General features: G+C 35.1%; 1 protein-coding gene across 1 annotated transcript in view; it reads left to right on the forward strand.

Annotated features, from left to right (window-relative positions):
• ABCA13 (ATP binding cassette subfamily A member 13) overlaps positions 1 to 18,592 on the forward strand; it is a 168,886-nt gene that overhangs the window by 32,893 nt on the left and 117,401 nt on the right. The window contains exons 13-20 of the mRNA XM_050971110.1: positions 288 to 403; positions 1,693 to 1,865; positions 3,071 to 3,147; positions 3,370 to 3,491; positions 6,058 to 6,252; positions 8,027 to 8,191; positions 13,761 to 13,938; positions 16,183 to 16,322. Of these exons, the coding sequence (XP_050827067.1) occupies positions 288 to 403; positions 1,693 to 1,865; positions 3,071 to 3,147; positions 3,370 to 3,491; positions 6,058 to 6,252; positions 8,027 to 8,191; positions 13,761 to 13,938; positions 16,183 to 16,322 (1,166 nt within the window). The remainder of the gene's footprint in view (positions 1 to 287; positions 404 to 1,692; positions 1,866 to 3,070; positions 3,148 to 3,369; positions 3,492 to 6,057; positions 6,253 to 8,026; positions 8,192 to 13,760; positions 13,939 to 16,182; positions 16,323 to 18,592) is intronic.

Below are 18,592 nucleotides of genomic sequence, written 5' to 3' on the forward strand. Positions count from 1 at the left end.
ATGAAGGGCAAAAAGGAAATGGTCTTCTCTGGTTCTGTAGCAAGTAGGGATGCTCTTATTACGGATCAGGAAAATGTAATGGAGAAGAGTAACTGAAATCGAATCAAACCAGCCTTTCTTGTCCTCTGAAATGATAGATAAATTTAGTTAGAAATATTTCTCTGTGCCTTAACACATCAGATGTTCCTTCCTTTTAAAAAATTCTCTCCCTTACTTGTTGGCTAACTTTAAATTTGATTACAAGTTGGTTTTTTTATCTTATTAAATCTGGACATTTTCTCTTACAGAACCCATTGTCTTTAGCAACATTTTCTGTGCCATTACCAAGTGTAAAGATGGATTAATGAGTCACTTGCTCTTTGCTGTCTTTGAAGGGATTGCTGTGGTTCAAGATCATTATCAGGTCTGAATGATTCCCTCACCTACAAGTGTACTTTACAGCATGCAATAAACTTTGGAAATTAATGAAAGTTTCCTTTTTTTCCCCACTGTCTGAATGACAAGTCCCCACAGGGGCTGTACAAACCTGAGGTTTATATAGGTACAGCTCTGATAATTTTGATAGAGATACCCAGAAGAAATTCCTTAAATAAACATTGGTGAGCTTTACAAGCTGTAAGTATGACTTTGAATTATTAGAAATCCTATAACTAGGATAATTAGATTGTCAATCAATGTCAAAAAGCAGCCCGTTTTAAATTTATTTAAATTCCATCATTCTGCTAATTTAATGAGTTATAGTACATTTATACCTTAAAATCTTCACAGGAACATTTGTGAAATCAAACTTGAAACAAATAAACTTCTTAGCCAGAGCAATTATGGCTAAAATAACAGTTATGATTACCAGTTGAGTTCAGTCTGTTTTTCTTTAACATGAAATTGCCAGCAGGTAAGAGTAATATTTGGCATATAGAGACTCATCCAGAGCTGGAAGCAGGCCTTCAGATAGCACACGTGTGCACACAAGCAAGTGTGCTGTACACAGACAAAATACTAAAGTCATGATTTTTGGTATAGAATCTGTCTTCCCCTTTATTAAATAGCTTTGCTGCTTTGACTACCTGGACATTTTTCTGATACAAACAGCAATGTGTTAAACAAATGACAAGTGGCATCAAAAAAGCAGACTTTTGCAGGCCAAATGTGTTTGTGTAGTCACCACTCCTCAATGACCTACTTCTGCAAATAATAAAAGCTTTGAAAAATCAAAATTGTAAATATTCAGGAGAAAACATAGAAGTGCATACTCTACAGAGCATAATACATGAAAAACTTTGGATATGAGGATCCAGACATTTTGTTTTGTTGAATCAAAACTGATGTTCAAAACAAGTTTTTTGGAAAAAGATAAAAATGGTCAGACTAAAATAAATAAAAAAAGGGAAAAGAACAACTCAATTAATTTGAAACAAATTGTAAAATGTTGGCATTTCTATTAGTGGATGACTCTCCTTGACAGGCTAGTTCAAACTCCCTGTCTGATTGTTTCCAAAACTCAAGTATTTGAAAATTCCTTGCTTTTTGAAAACATTTATTCCAGTTTCAGTTAATCATACAATGACTACGAGAATATTATCTTACCCAAATTCTGATTTGAAGCTACAAATCATCTAGCTGCTGAGAGCTGCTACTTCTAGCTATAACAAAATTTCATGAATTTACTAACCATGTGATCACTGTGTTCAGCAGGATTTTGGAAGATACTTGATTGCTTTCAACAAGGGAGATTGTGAGAGTATGGCATATATAAACCAAAAACTTTCCAGTGCTTTGGAGAGCTTTGTGGGAGCCTTGCAGAATGCCAGCAGTGACAACTGTGAATGCCAGCTAATGTTGGGGAACATCCAGAGACGACTGCAAATGTAAAGCCTTTCATATTTTGGTGCCCCAAATTGTTCCTCATCATTAGTGATGTTATTCTTTGCATATTTCTGTGTTCTAAGCTAAGTGATTACAGGAGAGATACTGTCTTTTTAAGCTTTGTTGATTTAACTTCAAACTAAGTGGATGAAATAGAAAAAAAATTTAAGTAATTTAGAATAATGTACAGGAATAGAATAGCATGCAGGAATATTCCTAAAAACCCTCCCATTTTTTGCCAAGCACTTGCAGCAGATCTTGCTGCTCCACCAGCTTTGGATCACAACTAAGAAAATTTTCAATTTCCTGTGACTCAAGCTAGGTCAAAAATTTGATACTTAATTTTTTTATTTATGGTTCTTTTGATATGGCTTTTCCTCTCAAAAGCTGAATACTTTCTGTGAAATATTAAGCATTCAGATCAGTTCAGCAGTTCAAAGAGTTAGAAACACAGTCTGGTGATTGTAAACAGGTGGGATTGAAGTCCAAACAACTTCTGATAGTTATTTACATGGGGAAAGCTATTAGATTTTAAGTAAAGCTGCTACTACAGAGTGTTTTGAATTTGCAATCAGCTAGAAGTAGTCGTTGTTATAATTGTTGCTATACTGGTTTATCTGTTGGATTGCTTTCATACCAGGCTTGAATGGTGTCTGTGAATTACAGTAATAATACAGAAGAACTTGAGCCTAGATGCTGCTCCTAAACACCATGGACTCATGTCCAGTTTTGAACAGAAAACCGTATATAACGTGTGCATACTCTTTATTACTTAAGTTATAATTAGATAAACTTTTCATCCTGAACTGCAGTGATTTGTATCTCTAGGTTTTAAAAATGTCTGTTCAGTGAGAAACATGGAAGTGAGATATTGCTAGACCTGTCCTTCTCTATAAGCTACTGTTTGCTAAGGCCCTTAGTCATTATGGGAATCTGTCTCTACCTATGTATATATGTAGAACTGCACATGTGTATCTCTATATATGCAGTCTCATTTAGGCATGACATACGATGACCACTGCACCATACAAATACTGCATGAGAAGGTCTGTAGAGGTGCTGACTGCATGCACAGTGTGTACACACGGAGCACAGTGGGACCCTATTGCCTCTTTTTGTCCTGTTTCACTGTTCATGTTTGACTTTATACATCAAAATGCCAATGACTTGATTCTGATAACTTGTGAAACTAAGGCTATCATTCCAGGGTGACTGAAAATTTGGAGCTACAATTGTCAGAAAACCCAGTGGCAGCTTTCCTCAACAATTTTAATCTTGTGAATGGTGGGTTCCAGTTTTCTTCTCTTTTTCTATAAGTGTAATTTTGTAGGACAATAACTGTTTCTTTGTTCTTTCAACTTCAAAGGGATGCTGTTTATTACTACACTACTACTATTGACATAAGGCAATTTTGTCACACACAGTGAATTGAATGAAAAGGATACAATCTGTAGGAAATCTAATTAATAATTTGTTGCTGCTGGTATTATTTTCTTTCTCTTCCAGATGTGAAAGTCAAAGATTTTGTGCAAAATATTACTCAGTTGAGGCTGGATATTGGTTCTTCTGTCAATATTTCTGAAGAAACTGTTAATACCCTTTTGGAAGCCAGTGTCTCTCATTCAGAGGTAAAATATCAAAAAGAGGTGTCAAATTAGTGAGTTAATCTGTAACATGGTGTGCCAGTTGAAGAAAAACAAGCCATGTTTATGTGGAATCTTCTATTTTCACTTATCACTTCCACGCGAAATACTTTGGGAGTTTTAGGACTTTAATAAAGTGATGCATTAAGAGATCAATTTATAGTAGCACTAGTCCTCTGGTATAAATGGCACTGCTTCATCATTTTCAGGAATGTTTTACCCTCTTGCGCTGATGCAGAATTGGAGCTTTGCTGTCTTGGTATTGTAGAAAAGATGAGGGTTTCTGGAGAAACCATTTTGTATTTTACCACCTCTTCTCCTTGTGGTATGCAGTTGTCTTATGTATATATTTTTAAAATTCCTTTGTCTGTTCCTCACTGTTCTTACATTCTTCCCACTGTCTTGCTTTGCTTTCACTGTGAGGTGCTGACTTTTGAGTAAGTTTTCTGAGGGAAAGTCTGTGTGTTACCATTGCTTTTTCCTGTGATCCCAGTGATCAGTCGAAATAATGAGAAATGCCAGCTGCCTAACAGGTACTCTCTGCTGATAGTGTGTGTTGAAGAGCTGGGGGCACATTCGGTGTGATCAGCTCAGTCAAGCAGCCACTGGGTGTCAGTGATGCGCCACTTGCAGAAACCGCCGCAAGCTCTGTTCGTGAAAAGTGCTGCGTTAAAAAGGCTGTTCAGACCATCATAACTACTTATAGATGATTTGTTCTTCTGCTTCTGTTTCAGTGTGACTGCCTTTATTGTTAGCTTGTTATTGTGATACCGCTAAATGGTAATGAGAGAAATAATCTGAAAGCAATTCAGTTAAATGGGATTCAGTGCACCTTTGATCCTTTGGAATAATAATGCTAATTGGCTGAATTGTCAAATTACTTTCCATCATTACTTTTTGCCAGTCTTATGCAGAGCTTAGATATATACACACGTCTCACATTTGGATAATGATACAGAATTTTTTGTTTGCTTAGTGCTTAAATCCTCCCCCAGTCCAACTGGAGCATTAAAGGCCTGTGTCTCTCACTAATTATGAAAGCTGCACAACTACTTACTAGAGCTATATTTTAGGCATGCCCATTATGTTTATTGTCTATAAAGCCACTGTCTGATAACCTAGTGATAGCTATAGGCCCATTGTAGCCCTATATTTCTGTGATTACATACTACTACTGTGCTTTCCTCTGAAGCAGTAAGAGTAACCCTGGGAATTTTTTGCACTTATTGCATTTACACATAATTTGCCACGATGTTTTGTGCTGGCCATGCTCATTGACATGTGATGAAATGATTTGAAATCACTTAAAACCTGTAACCTGAAGACTATAAGTGTTCATTTACTGAGTGTAGGAGTTTGGATTAGCTCTGGTACTCAGAAAGCTGCAAGGAAAGTTCAGAGGAACTTAACTGAAGGGATAAAACATAGAATGTGTTAAAACTGCACCGAAATGGTGATATATGTATGAGGCACATTTGATATAAATTTCAAATTTCATCACAGTCAAATTTCCTCTCGAGCAAGAAGTCCAAATCAGTATCATCTTATGCTGCTCGCAGAATTATGTTTGTATTCTGTTCCTTGAATGCACATGCAAAAAAGTGACTCTTTAAATACATAGAAAACCTTTTAGAACCACAAAGGAAAAATTCTGTTCCAGAATAAAAATTAAAAAAAAATTAATTATTAAGTTGAAAAATAAAATGTTTGTAGGAATTAAAGAGTTAAATTGCATACCCTGACTGTCTTGTAGATCCTCTCCCTGACAAGGTACTGTTAGCAGCAAGAGATGTATTCAGTGGAGAAGGTAGAGGCAGATTTTGTCCTAAGCAGTACAATGGAGCCCTTTTCTTTGGCTTCTACAGGCTCCTAAAAAGCTTGTAATTTTTCTATACTTGTTGAGAATGTGTAGCTAAGAGCTCCTGAGATATCTGGGCTTCAAGCACTTCAAACCATTATCCAAGATGGTTTTATTATAACCTCACCCAGGGTCTACTTAGGCATTTGTCCTTTTATCTGCTATTAAATAATACCTTTGAGCAGTATTTAGAAGAAATGTGAGAGAAAAAATTAGAAATTTAGAGAAATGTGAGCTGGCTCAGAGGAGACATTATGCCATACAGGCGTCCTCAAGTGTTACATTTGTGTGTCCTTTGACAGAAGGAAGGACCATATTGTTGGTGTTAGTGATTTACACAACTAGATTTTGATCTTCAGGTGTTTCTGCAGCAGAGGTGTATATCTGCTAGAAGGAGTATGCTCAGCATTGTAAATATGCCTGCTTATGGTATGAATGCTCAAGAATGAATGATTGACCAGTGAAAAATGAAAGAAAATCCTTATAAGACATATTCTTCATCTTTTTATATGTACATGGAGTATAAAGTAAGAACATAGCAATCTGATATAAAGCTGTGTGGTTTATTATTTCAGGTCTATTGATGCCTGCAAATTTTCGTGTTACTGTGACACAAATTTTCACCTTATTGACGATAAAAAAAGGTGATGCATTTCAGGGAGAAAAATTTTTAATACACATATATTGTGATAGGTTCTTTACAGTGCCTTTGTGGTAGCATTAACGGGAAGATGTGATGAAGAACTACTTAGCCTGCTGCTAAAGCTCCCTGAAAACAATAAAACTTCCCTGGTAGTGGAAGAATTATGCTCTTTACCAGCACTGGACTTGTATACCATGTTTGTATTGATTATACAAAATCTGAATGTCCGTCACATCATTTATAAGGTAAGGTTTTTTTTTGGAAGGTAATATGAAACGTACAGGTAGACAGATTGATAATTATGTTTTTTTCTTCAGTTTTTTTTTCCCCATGAAAGTGAACAAAAGACATGGCATTTTTTGTCTTTGTTTGGCTCCCCAAATAGAACAGTTGAAAATGGGTCTGATAAATGCTTCCTCAGGAAAATTATCACTGAGGAGTTAATTACAAAAGCTTTGCAGAAAACACAGGAGGTAAAAGACATATTTTTAATAATCTTCAGCAGAGTTTGCAGTTCATGCAATTAGTCACTTCATTATTTGTGAAAGTGGAAGACTGATCTGACAATATTTGAACTAAAACCAGCATAGGAGCTCATCACAAGAATGACAAAACATTTTTTTAAGAAGAATTCATAACACTGTGGATGCAAATGTGTACAGCACAACTGTATTATCTGTAGAACTGTAGATAATCTGGAATCCAGTATGGGTATTCAGTGAGGTAATGGTTTTACCTCTAAGAGCAGAATTATTGAGTGGGATAGTTAGAAGACATTTAGTTCAGTTCTTCTGGGAGTAATTGATTGACAGAACATAAAATGGGAGCATGAATAGTTGAAATATCCTTTTAACTTTGTGAAGAAGGATGGTTTGTTCTAAAGCCATAGGAGTCTGGTTGTATTCTGGATGCTGCATGCTCTGTTAGGCAGATTAGATAAAGAATTTTAAAAACAAGACACTTTCCCACTGTAGGTAAAGATGCCAGAGGGGAAAGAAAAGATTTTACTTCCTGAATTATCTGCAAACCTGGGGAAAAAAAAATAGAATAAAATAAACCAGTGTTTATTCTGATGAGTGTTTCTACTGAACTCTACAGAAACCTAATCAAATCCTAGCCAAGAGTAAAAAATGTTGTCAGCTCATCCTAAATTAAAATGGAAGTTCACTACTTTTTTGGAAAATAAGATATCTTGCTTTTTTAATGGGTGTCTTTCAATTTCTTTAACTATGTAAGGCTGAGAAGAAAATCAAGCAGAGACATTATAGTAGGAAGACAAAGGTGGATAAAATAGATTATCAGAGGAAGCACTGAAACTATATAATGAGATTAAAGTGGTTTTATTATTTTGCATAGACAGGTAACAATGAATCAGTTTGTATTATCATATCATCTAACTAATCCCTGAAAGCAAAGGAAACAGAAAGAAAATCCATAATGACAAATTTGCATGGCGGAAATAGAAAACAGCCAATTGAACTTAGGTCAAGTAGGTAATAAAAAGCACACAATTATTTTCAGCATGAAAAATTCAAAGACAGGAAGAGTGTGGCAGGAAAGTTAGTTATTTTAGGGGTCATATTAAGCAATAAAAGTTGTTTCTAGATTTAATTTACCTTACAAATTATTTCTAAAATGCGAAATTATTGCATTGAACATTTTTAAAGTGGTGAAGGAAAAGTTTCTATTTACACTGAATTCTAAAAGGATAGAATGTTGCAGATCCTACTAGCATGTTAAGTTGGAAAGCTCTCTTCAACTTGGCAGGTGTAAATATGTTCTCTGAATGTTAATTTCTGTTTTGTCATGAGCCAGATGTAACATTAAATTACAGAGAACTTCTCTTCAGCTTAATCTGAGAGTAACTGGGGAGTTATATCAAAAGGAGTTTTGTTAAATATGGTTTGTAGGAATGTTGTATAATGAGATTAAGAAAAAGACTGAATAATTTTGAGTGCTTCATTGGAAGGTTAACACTTGTTTCTAACTGGAATTTCCTGTTGTGTTTTTTCTACCAAGGTCCACATACCACCTGAGGTAGGCAATGTATTAAATATGCTACTGGATGTGGTTTCTAGTATCAGTTCACTTCTCAATAAAGTCCAGCATGTTATGGAAAAGCTTCCAGTGTTCCTCCAAGGAATTCAAAATATTGGTGTGCTTGACATCTCTGCATTGCAGCAGGTATGTGTAGGATTTCAATATGCAAAATTAATTCCCCTTGTGAGGTGATTAGGTAAAGATATGTGCTTAGTAAAGAGGCACACTAATAGAAATGAATTCCTAGAAAGTAGGGAATGCTGAGAAGAGTCTGTAAACCCTAGGAAGATTCATTTGGTCTCTTAAGCAGTTTGGTAATTCTGAAATTAGTATTGTTTTGTTTCTGTCATCTCTTTTTTTGTTAACTTATGAGATTCCAGTCTAAGCTAACTCAGTGTTTGTCAAATGACTAACATTATCTATCATCTGTGATTTGGAGATAGCTAGCCAGGTGTTTTCTGCTAAGAGTGGTTTTTTGTTTGTTTGTTTAAAGCGGTGTTTAACTGTTTTGTTTTTTTAACTGCACCATTATTTTTTTATAAGAAATGGCTTTGCTTTTTTAAAGAATGAGTTTGCCAGCCTATGCAGTTCTTCTATCTGCCTTGTGTTTCTGTCTGTGTCACCTAAGGGGTTTGTGTGATAGTTCTGCTTGACATTAAAAAAAAGTGGCATGAGGTGTGAGTGAGGGTGTTTCTTTTGTCTCTGCCTTTAAAGGCAGTTGCTGTATGCATATCAGCCCAGCTAGCACAGTGGTGGATATGGTGTTAAATGATTAATCAGAAAGATTTCTGTCTCTAAGCAGGTTCCAATTCCATAGGAAGACCTGCTGACCCTCATGGCATTACTTTTTGGGTTTGTTGTCCTTTGTGGAAACCTGAGGATTGAGTCTGGTTTAAAATTGCAAACCTCTGAAAGATCCCACAGTGATAGATGGTGCAATCTGGTTTATTGCTAGAGTACAGAGTAAACACTGCCCTAAGTACTATATTCCTTAGTGATACATTTTTCAAGATCTTCTAATCTGTGTGATAGGTACATGTTGAAAAATGCTGTTCTGGTGCATCTATCAGTTTTAAACCTCTCTTTTTGGGGTAGCTCTTTGCTGTTGCAATTAATGGTGACTTGCATCAGATGCTTGCATTTTTTCTGCTTTCCTTAAACTAGCTCCATTTGTGTCAGACTTTCCTTCCAGCAAATGAAATATTCTCTTTGGACTAAAATTCCAAAGTTCCTTATTTGATAGAAGAACCTCTCAAAAGGTGCTGTTTAAAAAAGAGTTTGCAAAGGAACAAATGGAACAGCAGAGGGCCATCTGCTCACAGTTTTAAGCTGTGCTTTATGGCCACCCCTATTATCCCATACTATTCCATAAATTTAACCTTGGAATGTTTGTTCTTTTTTAGTTCTAACCTTTTTTGATCACTTCTGCCCCCACAATCTTTATTTTCTAATGTTTTTCTAAATCCCTCTTTCTTATGAAATTGCTGGGGGTAATTTGCCACCTAATAATTTGTGAAAATTAAAGTAATCAGTGCCTATTTATTTTATGAATAAGTTACATTTTTGATTTCAAGGGCTCTTCTGTCCTTCTGTCTCTGTAACTTTTATGAAAGTTTTGAAGGCTAGTAAAAGTGCAAGTGTTCTTTCTTCCTTTTTGTTTAACTTGATTTTTTATACTTACCAATAAGTTTTAATTATTGGTTTGGTGGTTTTTTGCTTCTTTTCTATGGTTTCCAGACTTGTTCTATGGAATAAGGGCTCTACTGAAGTGCATATATTGCTTATATAAGTCCCTCTGTAAAAGTTTTCCTCTATTTCCAAAAGAGCCCATACTTACAGATTTTTGTTTAGATGATTACCAAGAGCAAAGTAGCTCAGTGACCTTGAAGGATTATCAGATAAAGAATGTAATTGTTTTTCAGGTAAAATATGTGGACCTTTGTCAGAAAGACATTGAAGTTAATTAAAAAAAAAATACTTCTACAATGAAAGAGTTAATAAATTAATTGCCAGCTATGCATACTAATCAACATGGATTTCTGTCTGAAATCCATGGAAAGGAAGAAATGACTTTAATATGTCTGTAAAATGTGAAGTTGTATTGGAAAGGTACACGTATTTTATTAAAAAGATGATGTAAAACCTATCAGCATTAACTGGAATATGGTGCCAGATTCTGCTGTTAAAACAATGAGTGAATGGATAACTCCCTGAAGAAAAACACTGCTGATTTCAATAATGATTTTTGCTTGTGTTTTGCTGTTTGAAATTAATCACTTATACTTTCATACCTAGTTTTTTGTATGCTTGTCATTCATCAATAGATAAGCTGCAGGGGACTTCCTGAGATGCTATATGCTATTAATTGCAAGAGGTGGCCTCACTCGGTAATCCTTCCACTAAAATGAGCAAATTCTCTGTTGAACCTATCATTGTAGAACAACCTGTTGGTGTTCTAAATAAATGAATTCTGACTTTGGTTTATTTGTGGCTACTATGTTTATTTTTGTATCAAAAATGTTCTGTATAATTTTTAATTTCTCTGGCTTGCCCATATATGTGTGGAAAGCCAGTCACACTCCTTTTGTGTTGTGATAGGTTGAAGTGACCTATTTTAGAAATTTTTTTTTTGCTTTAGCTTTTTCTATCAGGCTCTCAGTTGCTTAACACAGCCTAGCATTGTTTTTGCATGCTAGTTTAATCCTGAATGTCTGGAAGAAGGAAGGTGTGCAGTGTTTGAGGAGAATTACAACTGATGACTCTTGTAACCTGTTCATTTTGTTCATACCTACTAAAATGACTTTCCTATACTTGCATTCAACTTTTTCATAAACTGTACACAGTTTTGTCTCTTAGATGATTAAGAATGAGTGATATACTGAGGTGACCTCCATTTTATAGCAATATCTCATGATTTCAGTTGATAAGATTTTGTACTGGTTATCTTTCTATTCAACTTGATTTGAATTAGACATTTGGTTTTTTGCCATATAGGGTTCTCATCTTCTTTTCTCCTGCAATATTAAATGACAGGCAAATTTAGGCCATCTTCTTCTTGCAAGGCTCACAGGAAAAACATTAACAACTTCTTTGTAATCCTGTGCTTTTTTTCCTGTTAACAGGCTCCCCACAATATTGTCTTAATGCCATTTTTTTCACCACTATTAATCAGCAGTTGCAATAATTGATGATTAGCATTTTCTGGAGCACAAACATTAATTGGTTGCTAGAGTTCAACTAAACTTGAGTCAGCTTGTGACATTTTGTGGAGAAAGGCATTACCCTCCCACATAAATATGTTGTGTTGGTCAGGCATGATAGCTTCAGAATGCATTAAATATTACTTCTCAAATATTTTTTGTCTTTAATGTTCTCCCCTCAATTTCACAGTATATCTTGCTCTAATAAACATCAGAACCAGATATCCATTATTTCCTGGGTCATTATACTTCTCATTCTTGAGTATACATCTCATTTCTACTTTTCAAATAGTGCTATCTAAAGTTGATTGACTTCTGAAAACTGTTCAATCAAATTGGCAATTTTGCTATTCTTACCCTGATTCTGTCAATTTCAGGATGAAAAAGACTTTGTTCTATTTATATTTTTCCCAAGAATTAGGATTATCTATTTCTCTCAATTTATTTCCTTTAGCCTGATTGTTTCATCAAATTTTAAATTATCTTTAAGTTTCTTGTAGTTTTCCAGGAAAACTGCATTATTTTTTCTCTCTCTTTCTTTCTCTTTAATGTCATGATTCAGAATGTATTTTAGATTTATGTGCAAGCTGTATCCCAGTATGACTTTGAAGCCTCTTTTTATAACTAGTATTTCTATTCCATGTGAATTTGTTTCTATTAATAACATTTCTTGGTAATACAGCTGTTCTGTTAGGTCAGAAGCTCCTATGTTATGAGGTTTTTGCCTCCATTTGAAATCCAGGTCCAGATAACTGTTTAATCTTCCATACCAGCTTTCCTCTTCCACAACTTTGCTACAGTGACTTGCTTAACTGATTAGTTTGTAGGAGGTTGGTTGTTTGGATTCATCAGTCTTGATTACAGCCCTACTTTATACAGTTTAAACTAGATCAAAGATAACACTTTTTTTTTTTTTTGGTGAGAGCCATACTATATATTCCTCATACTTTATCAAAGCTTAATTTTAAGAAACATATCTTTTTGAGTCAGTGGATATTTAATTGAAAGAAGTAAGTAGATTCAGTCTGATAGTGGCAGCTTACCATATAAATATTCATTATTTCAATTTCAAATTATTTTGATTGGAACTGGAATTAATTAGCACGTTTGTGCTCTTTGACTGAAATAAGCCTCATTTATCCTTCTTGTGCAAATAGTCACTAATAAAGATTCATAACCAATTTGATACAGCATTGTGCATAAATAAAGTTTATTTCTCCAGTGAAGTCCATGCCAGCAGATTCATTCAAGGGCTGTGGATGATTTTATTATGAAATATGGGTATTACTTATTTACTTTTCTCTGTGCTGAAACTTTATGCTTAAAGTAAGATTTTGAGAGCAGCTATCACTGAGTTTTAAACAGCACTTACTAATATTCCTCCAGGATTACTAAAGAAGCACCTGGCACTTCAATAAATGCATTGATCAGGATAAACTGTTTCTAACAGTGCAATTTCCAGACTGTCTGTGATTATGTCTTTATGTAAAGTGCTGTATTACTTTGAAAATTGACTCTTCTGTTTAAAAAAATTCCAGCAATAAAATGCTAATTTTTTCTTGTGCCGAACGTGTGTGTTTGATATATCACAGTGTTTTTTCTACTTGCCAGTTGTGGAGTCTTCAAATGGTGTCTGATAGTCTAGTTATGCCTTTCTTGACAAGCATCTGCTACAGTAATGAGTATCAGACAAGCCAGTGCACTCTTCATTTGCACCACAGCAGCAAGATGCCTTGCAGTTGTGTCCTCTTAGAGCTGTGCACCTGTACAGCCTTCCATAAGATATCACTTACAATCGAAGCCCATTATTTGAAAAGTGGAGCTGCACAGAGGATGAGGCTATTGCTGTTCTTCTTCCTTTTTGAATGTGGTGAATGATGGTGCTTAAGCCATAAAAGCAGTCAGATTGCTCTCTCTTCTCATTAGGAGTATGCTAGTTATGTACAAATGGCAATAATAAATGCTGGTATGACTCAAGATGTGCAAATACTGTAAGCACATCTAATAAGTTAAAAGATGTACTTGAAAAATAGGCTTTTAGGCCATCTGAATTTCTTTTTTTTCTTATTAGCAACTGTCTTCATTGTAAATGTTCATAGCAAAATGGCTTTGGCTGTTTCTGCTGCCTTTGTAACACAGGAATAATCTACCAGAGGAGCACATTTTGTGAAAACTGGTGTTGGAATCAGGGTATCTGTCATCTAGTTGTCTTGATGTTTTCAGTTCTTTTCTGCCTAACTGCTGCACAGTATTTTTCTAGTTTCAGTGTGGTACCTTAGGCTGCTGTCTTTCATTGAGTGTCCTGACAATTAAAACTATATTACCTTTCCCCATAATAATGGTGATCAGAAGAACAGAAATGAACACAGCAGGCCATCGTCCTAATAGGCTGTTTCAACAGCCTAATTTTGTCAATCTCCTTAGATGTCAATATTGACAGAACACCAGGGCTACTCCTTGAAACTACTTAAAGCAACTTTGATTCATCTGTATTTTTTGTTCATTTGTTCTAGTTTTTGCAGGGTGGGCAGTACAGAAGTTCAGCTGTTGGATCCCTGGATTCTGTAATCAAGGCAGTATGTAAAGAAGAATCTTCATTTTTCAGCAATGCAAACCTGTTCATAGACATGCCCAGAATCATGGGACTTTTGGAGGAAAATATGGCAAAATATGGCATTCCTGAAGACTCAAGTAAGAAAAAAAATCTGACAAGTTGCAGTATGAATTGAGAGTTGAGAGCAGTTTTGGCCACTTAAATGGAAATGTATATATACTCACTGACATCTCAGTTGACGCTGTCATCTTGAGAACAAGGTGTTGATCAATAAAAGTTAAGTGGCTATGAGATAATTGTGGGTGAGACAGAAGAGATTCTGTTTTCTTCTATCTTTGCAAATAGTAAATAAGAGTGTTCTTGTCTTTGAAACATTTTTATTAACATTTTTAAAGCACTTGATATAAAAAAAAATCTTTGAGATACAGGATTGAGAATTTATTGGTGCTTACCTTGCTCTGGTATTATTGAGCAGTAAAATATACAAACCTTCTGGATTGAATGAGTTTTTTAGTGGTTAATATTCCTATTCTGTTTGTCAAGTGCTCAGAAAAATCCCTTAGTTCTCATGTAGTTTCACCTTTGCTCCCTTTCTTCAATACACATTTGACTTACCCTGATTAATTTTAATATTGTTCATAACCTTTTTAGTGCCTCAGGTGGCCCTGTGCAAGAGAAGAATACAGTGATAGAGTGTCCCTAGGGAAGCCTCTGTCATCTATTGGTTTCTACAGGCAGAAATTGCTCCTGGCTGGGCTGGGACCCTTGAGAGGGAGCCAGAGCTCTGCTTTGGCCTTTTCACTTACACATGTGGGATGTAGTGGTAAGCAGGCAGCTCTGCTTTTCTTTCCTGTTGGAAGAATGAAGTCAGCTGCATGGCTGATTAGACAGATTGTTGGAACTTAGTCTCTTGAAAAGCTGTTTAGGCCAGAAGCACTCTTTCTTGTTTTTTTTTGTTTTTTTTCAAGTTGTCACAACTCTGCTGGGCTGTGAGACCTTTTTACCATGGCACTCGGCAATATTTAAGGCATCAGTTAGTTCCAGCATATCCATAAGTAAATTAATATTGTTGTCCATGTTTTCCAATTTGTAAATGGGGCAATGGAAAATGAAAATTAAAAAAAAACCTGAAGCCACAGAAACTTTTTTCAAACTGCTTTGCAGTGATTAACTTGTATGTATTTTGCATATACCAAACACTTCCTAATGACTTTCTGAAGATCACAGCAAACCCAGATTAGCAAGTCTTCTGTGTCCTTAGTCTATTGGCATTTACATCTGGCCAACTTCTAGGCTCCTGATTCTTTGCTATTGTTTAGCAAGGATTGTGTTTACTAATGATTGTTTCATTTAAGAAAGTAAAGATTTGGGCAAAGAACTGTTTCCTGATGAAAAGAAGCTGTCTTGATGAAACATTTCTGACACTTCTTTAACTTTTGTCAGGAGTTTAAAAGGTTTTGGTCTAGTTTCCCATCATGTAGAAAGATTTGTCTTATATATATATATATATATATATATATATATAATAATATATTATATAATATTTCTTCAGAGCACTAGAAACAGGATATTTTGAAAACAATTGTAATAAATAATAAAACACCCAAACACATGAGTTTGGCATAAAAACCTAAATGTTTCTCATAGGAACTCATTGCCTTTACATGAGTACAAATGCAGTGGGATATCTTGGAAACTATTCCCTAGATCTTAATTCTGAAGGATATGCACCCTAATGCATTTGTAGCCCCATGTGCTGTAGGAAAATGTTTTATTTATTAAGGAATGGAAAAGACAATAATTTGATTTTTCAAATCAAGAAGTTAAGTGTCATGACAATTTTTTGCCTGTTTTTTGGTAGCTTCCTGAAAGATTACACAAAAAGAAAGGATTTTGTATATTCCTACTTCTTTCTTATATACGAATCCAAAACTCCAGAACCATGGAGGGCGTGGAAGGAATTTTTTTTTCTCTTTTAACGTCACTTTTCCATCTGAATTCACTTGTGTGGGCAGAGGTTTTGCACATGTCCTTCTGCTCTAAAATGCACTAATGTAACACTTAGGACAGATGGTATTCACAGGCTGCTTTTCAGAAATGTGAGGAACTCTTTAAATTCTGATTTTTTTTTTTTCCTATTCCGTGTTTTGAGTTCTGCATCCTCAACACTATCATAGACTGTGTTTAAACAATTTCTATAGGAACCTCTAATGATTGTTTAGTAGCAGTTGCACGTTGCTGTTACCAAAACACTGGTAAAAGTTTTTGGCATGGTGCTGTAGTAGATTCTCAAATAAGACTCAAGCTTTTACTTGAATAAAAAAATTTCAATCTCACCTGTGTTGTCCGTCTTAAATGTGAATCTGTCTTTGTTTTTGCAGCTCCTTTTTGCTTGAAGCTTTATCAAGAGATTTTGCAGGCTCCTAATGGGGCTTTGCTATGGACTTTCCTGAAACCTTTATTACATGGGAAGATACTGTACAATTCAAACATCAGCATGATTGACCTGGTGATGGAGAAGGTGAGTATCAAAAAATGCCACTATTTCTGTGTATTGATTTTGTCTCTGCAATTCGTTTTAAAGGTCCACTTCTTTCAGGGTAGGCAGAAGCAATTGGATAATTGCCTTTCAGAAAAATAGATCCAGCCTGCCCCCTGAACCCTCACCTGTTTCCCACTTTAAACTTAATGCTTCTCTTAACTTTTATCCTACTTGTTACAGTGGTTCAAACTCAGTGTGAAAAGCAGACTTTTGCTCAAAGTCCTTTAAAGCAGGTATAGAAAGATTAAAAAGGACACCTTAGCAGAAGTGTGATGTGTGTTATGCTGAATTGAGGTGTAGGGTGCACACATTCTAGGGAATTTTTGCCTTCAACATTTTCTTATCATGGGAACTGTAATGGAGCTGCATAAGGACCTGTGGGAAGGGATGGCCCCAGGAAAAAAAAAGCCTGTTCTTAGGGAGTCACTGAGCTGAATTAAAAAGAAAAGCTTAAGTAATCAGTAGTTCATCGTCATTGATTGTTTATAACACCAGTAGTTGAGTGACCAGTTGTAACTGAGATATTGTATGTGTGGATGCTGGTGATGGTATTCAAGAGTTGTACTATCTCTGCAGTTCTGCTATGGTTGGTGTTCTTTCTTGAGTGGGATTATTGACAATGACATGTTTCTTCATGCCTAGCTTAGAGACACTTCTGTAAGAGAAGGGTTTATACTTGATTTAGATTTCTCTGCAAATTTTGCATTGATCTTCTAAATATGTGACTTTTAACCTGCAATATTAGTTATTGCAAGAATGAAAATTTGGAAAAGAGAAATTTCTGCTTGTAAGTGGTACACAAAAAGACCATAATAACTTTAAATGTGATGGTAACTCTGTAAATTGAAAACTTTACGGTATTATGAATTGTGTTTTAAAAATATAGCAAAAAACTAAGCCAAAAACTCCACTGTAGATAGCAGATTCTATGTAACTTTATAGTTTCTGTTCTGAATTGGAAAAAAGAATTGAGTGATTTCATGTTTTGCAGTTAAATAACTTAATTTTGCGAGTATCAGTCATTGCTCTGGAGTACAGAATAATTAATTTAAAATTTCTAGTCAGTTAAAAATAAAGCTGTTTTTGATGTTTGTAGATGGAAATTCTATAAAGAATGAGTTGTAAAAAATGATAAATATGATGTATATTTTTAAACTTATATTCTATGTTACAATGACATTTAGACTATAACACTTAAAATATTTCCACATTATTTTGCCAATTAATATGCTAAACCTCCATTCTTGAAAACATCTGTAGGAAAGATTAATAACTTCACATACAATATATTCCCCCACAGACCTTTTAGTGAAATCTGAACTGTGTAATACAGTTCAGAAAGAAGCTGGCTTGAGGATTGGCTTTTTGGGTTTGTTGGTTATTTGGTTGTTTTTTTTATGGGTGGGATTTAGTGCTCTGGAACAGTACAAAGATTCTGGTAGAAACTCTTATTTTACTTATAGAAACTCTTATTCTACTTACTTAGGCTTGCAAAAGCTCCATCAGCTTATTTAGAAATCTCTGTAAATACACTCTTGTCCCCCTTCCCAACCCTGTAAATCTAACCAGCAGTTATGAATGGGTATCTGTTTATGTGAAAATATGAAGATAGTAGAAAATTTTTTTGTTTTTATTACAGAAATATCTCAGCTGTTGCTTGAACACAAACAAAATTTAAATTCAAAATACTGTCCACAGTGTCTCAAATGCTCAAATGTTGCCTCTAACCCCCAAACCTGTAGCACTTACAAGCATGATCTCCTACTGAAATTGGAACAGTTCTGGCTTCTTTTAGACTGTGTGGCTACATGTCATCTATTTACTAGAAGAAAAAAGTATCGGATTGCAGCTTTGAAGAATACTGATGTTTGTATACTCTGACATATTCTCTAAGTTTTCCACATGGACTATTAAACTTGAGAGCATGTAATTGACCATCCTTTGATAAATTATGAGGTTGCTGGGTTTGAGTTTCAGAGAAGGCAGCAATTCTACTGTGTGGAATGATGGTGGTGATAGCCACAGAAAACAGGCTGTGCTGATGACTGAGGGTAAAACAGTTCAGTGCCAACTGGCAACAGGAGATCTAAGGCCACGTGGGATGTCTTTGATCTTTGCGTTCACAACTAAGTTTTTTTGCCACTGATGAACTAATCTTATGGAAGTATTTCTTATTTCAGAAGATTTTCAGAGTTGATCTTATATTCGACAATCATTTTTGAATAATTTTCTGCTATTTCAAAAAAATG

The sequence above is a fragment of the Serinus canaria genome, chromosome 2 (genome assembly GCF_022539315.1).
Source record: "Serinus canaria isolate serCan28SL12 chromosome 2, serCan2020, whole genome shotgun sequence".
In the NCBI taxonomy this organism is placed as follows: Eukaryota; Metazoa; Chordata; class Aves; order Passeriformes; family Fringillidae; genus Serinus; species Serinus canaria.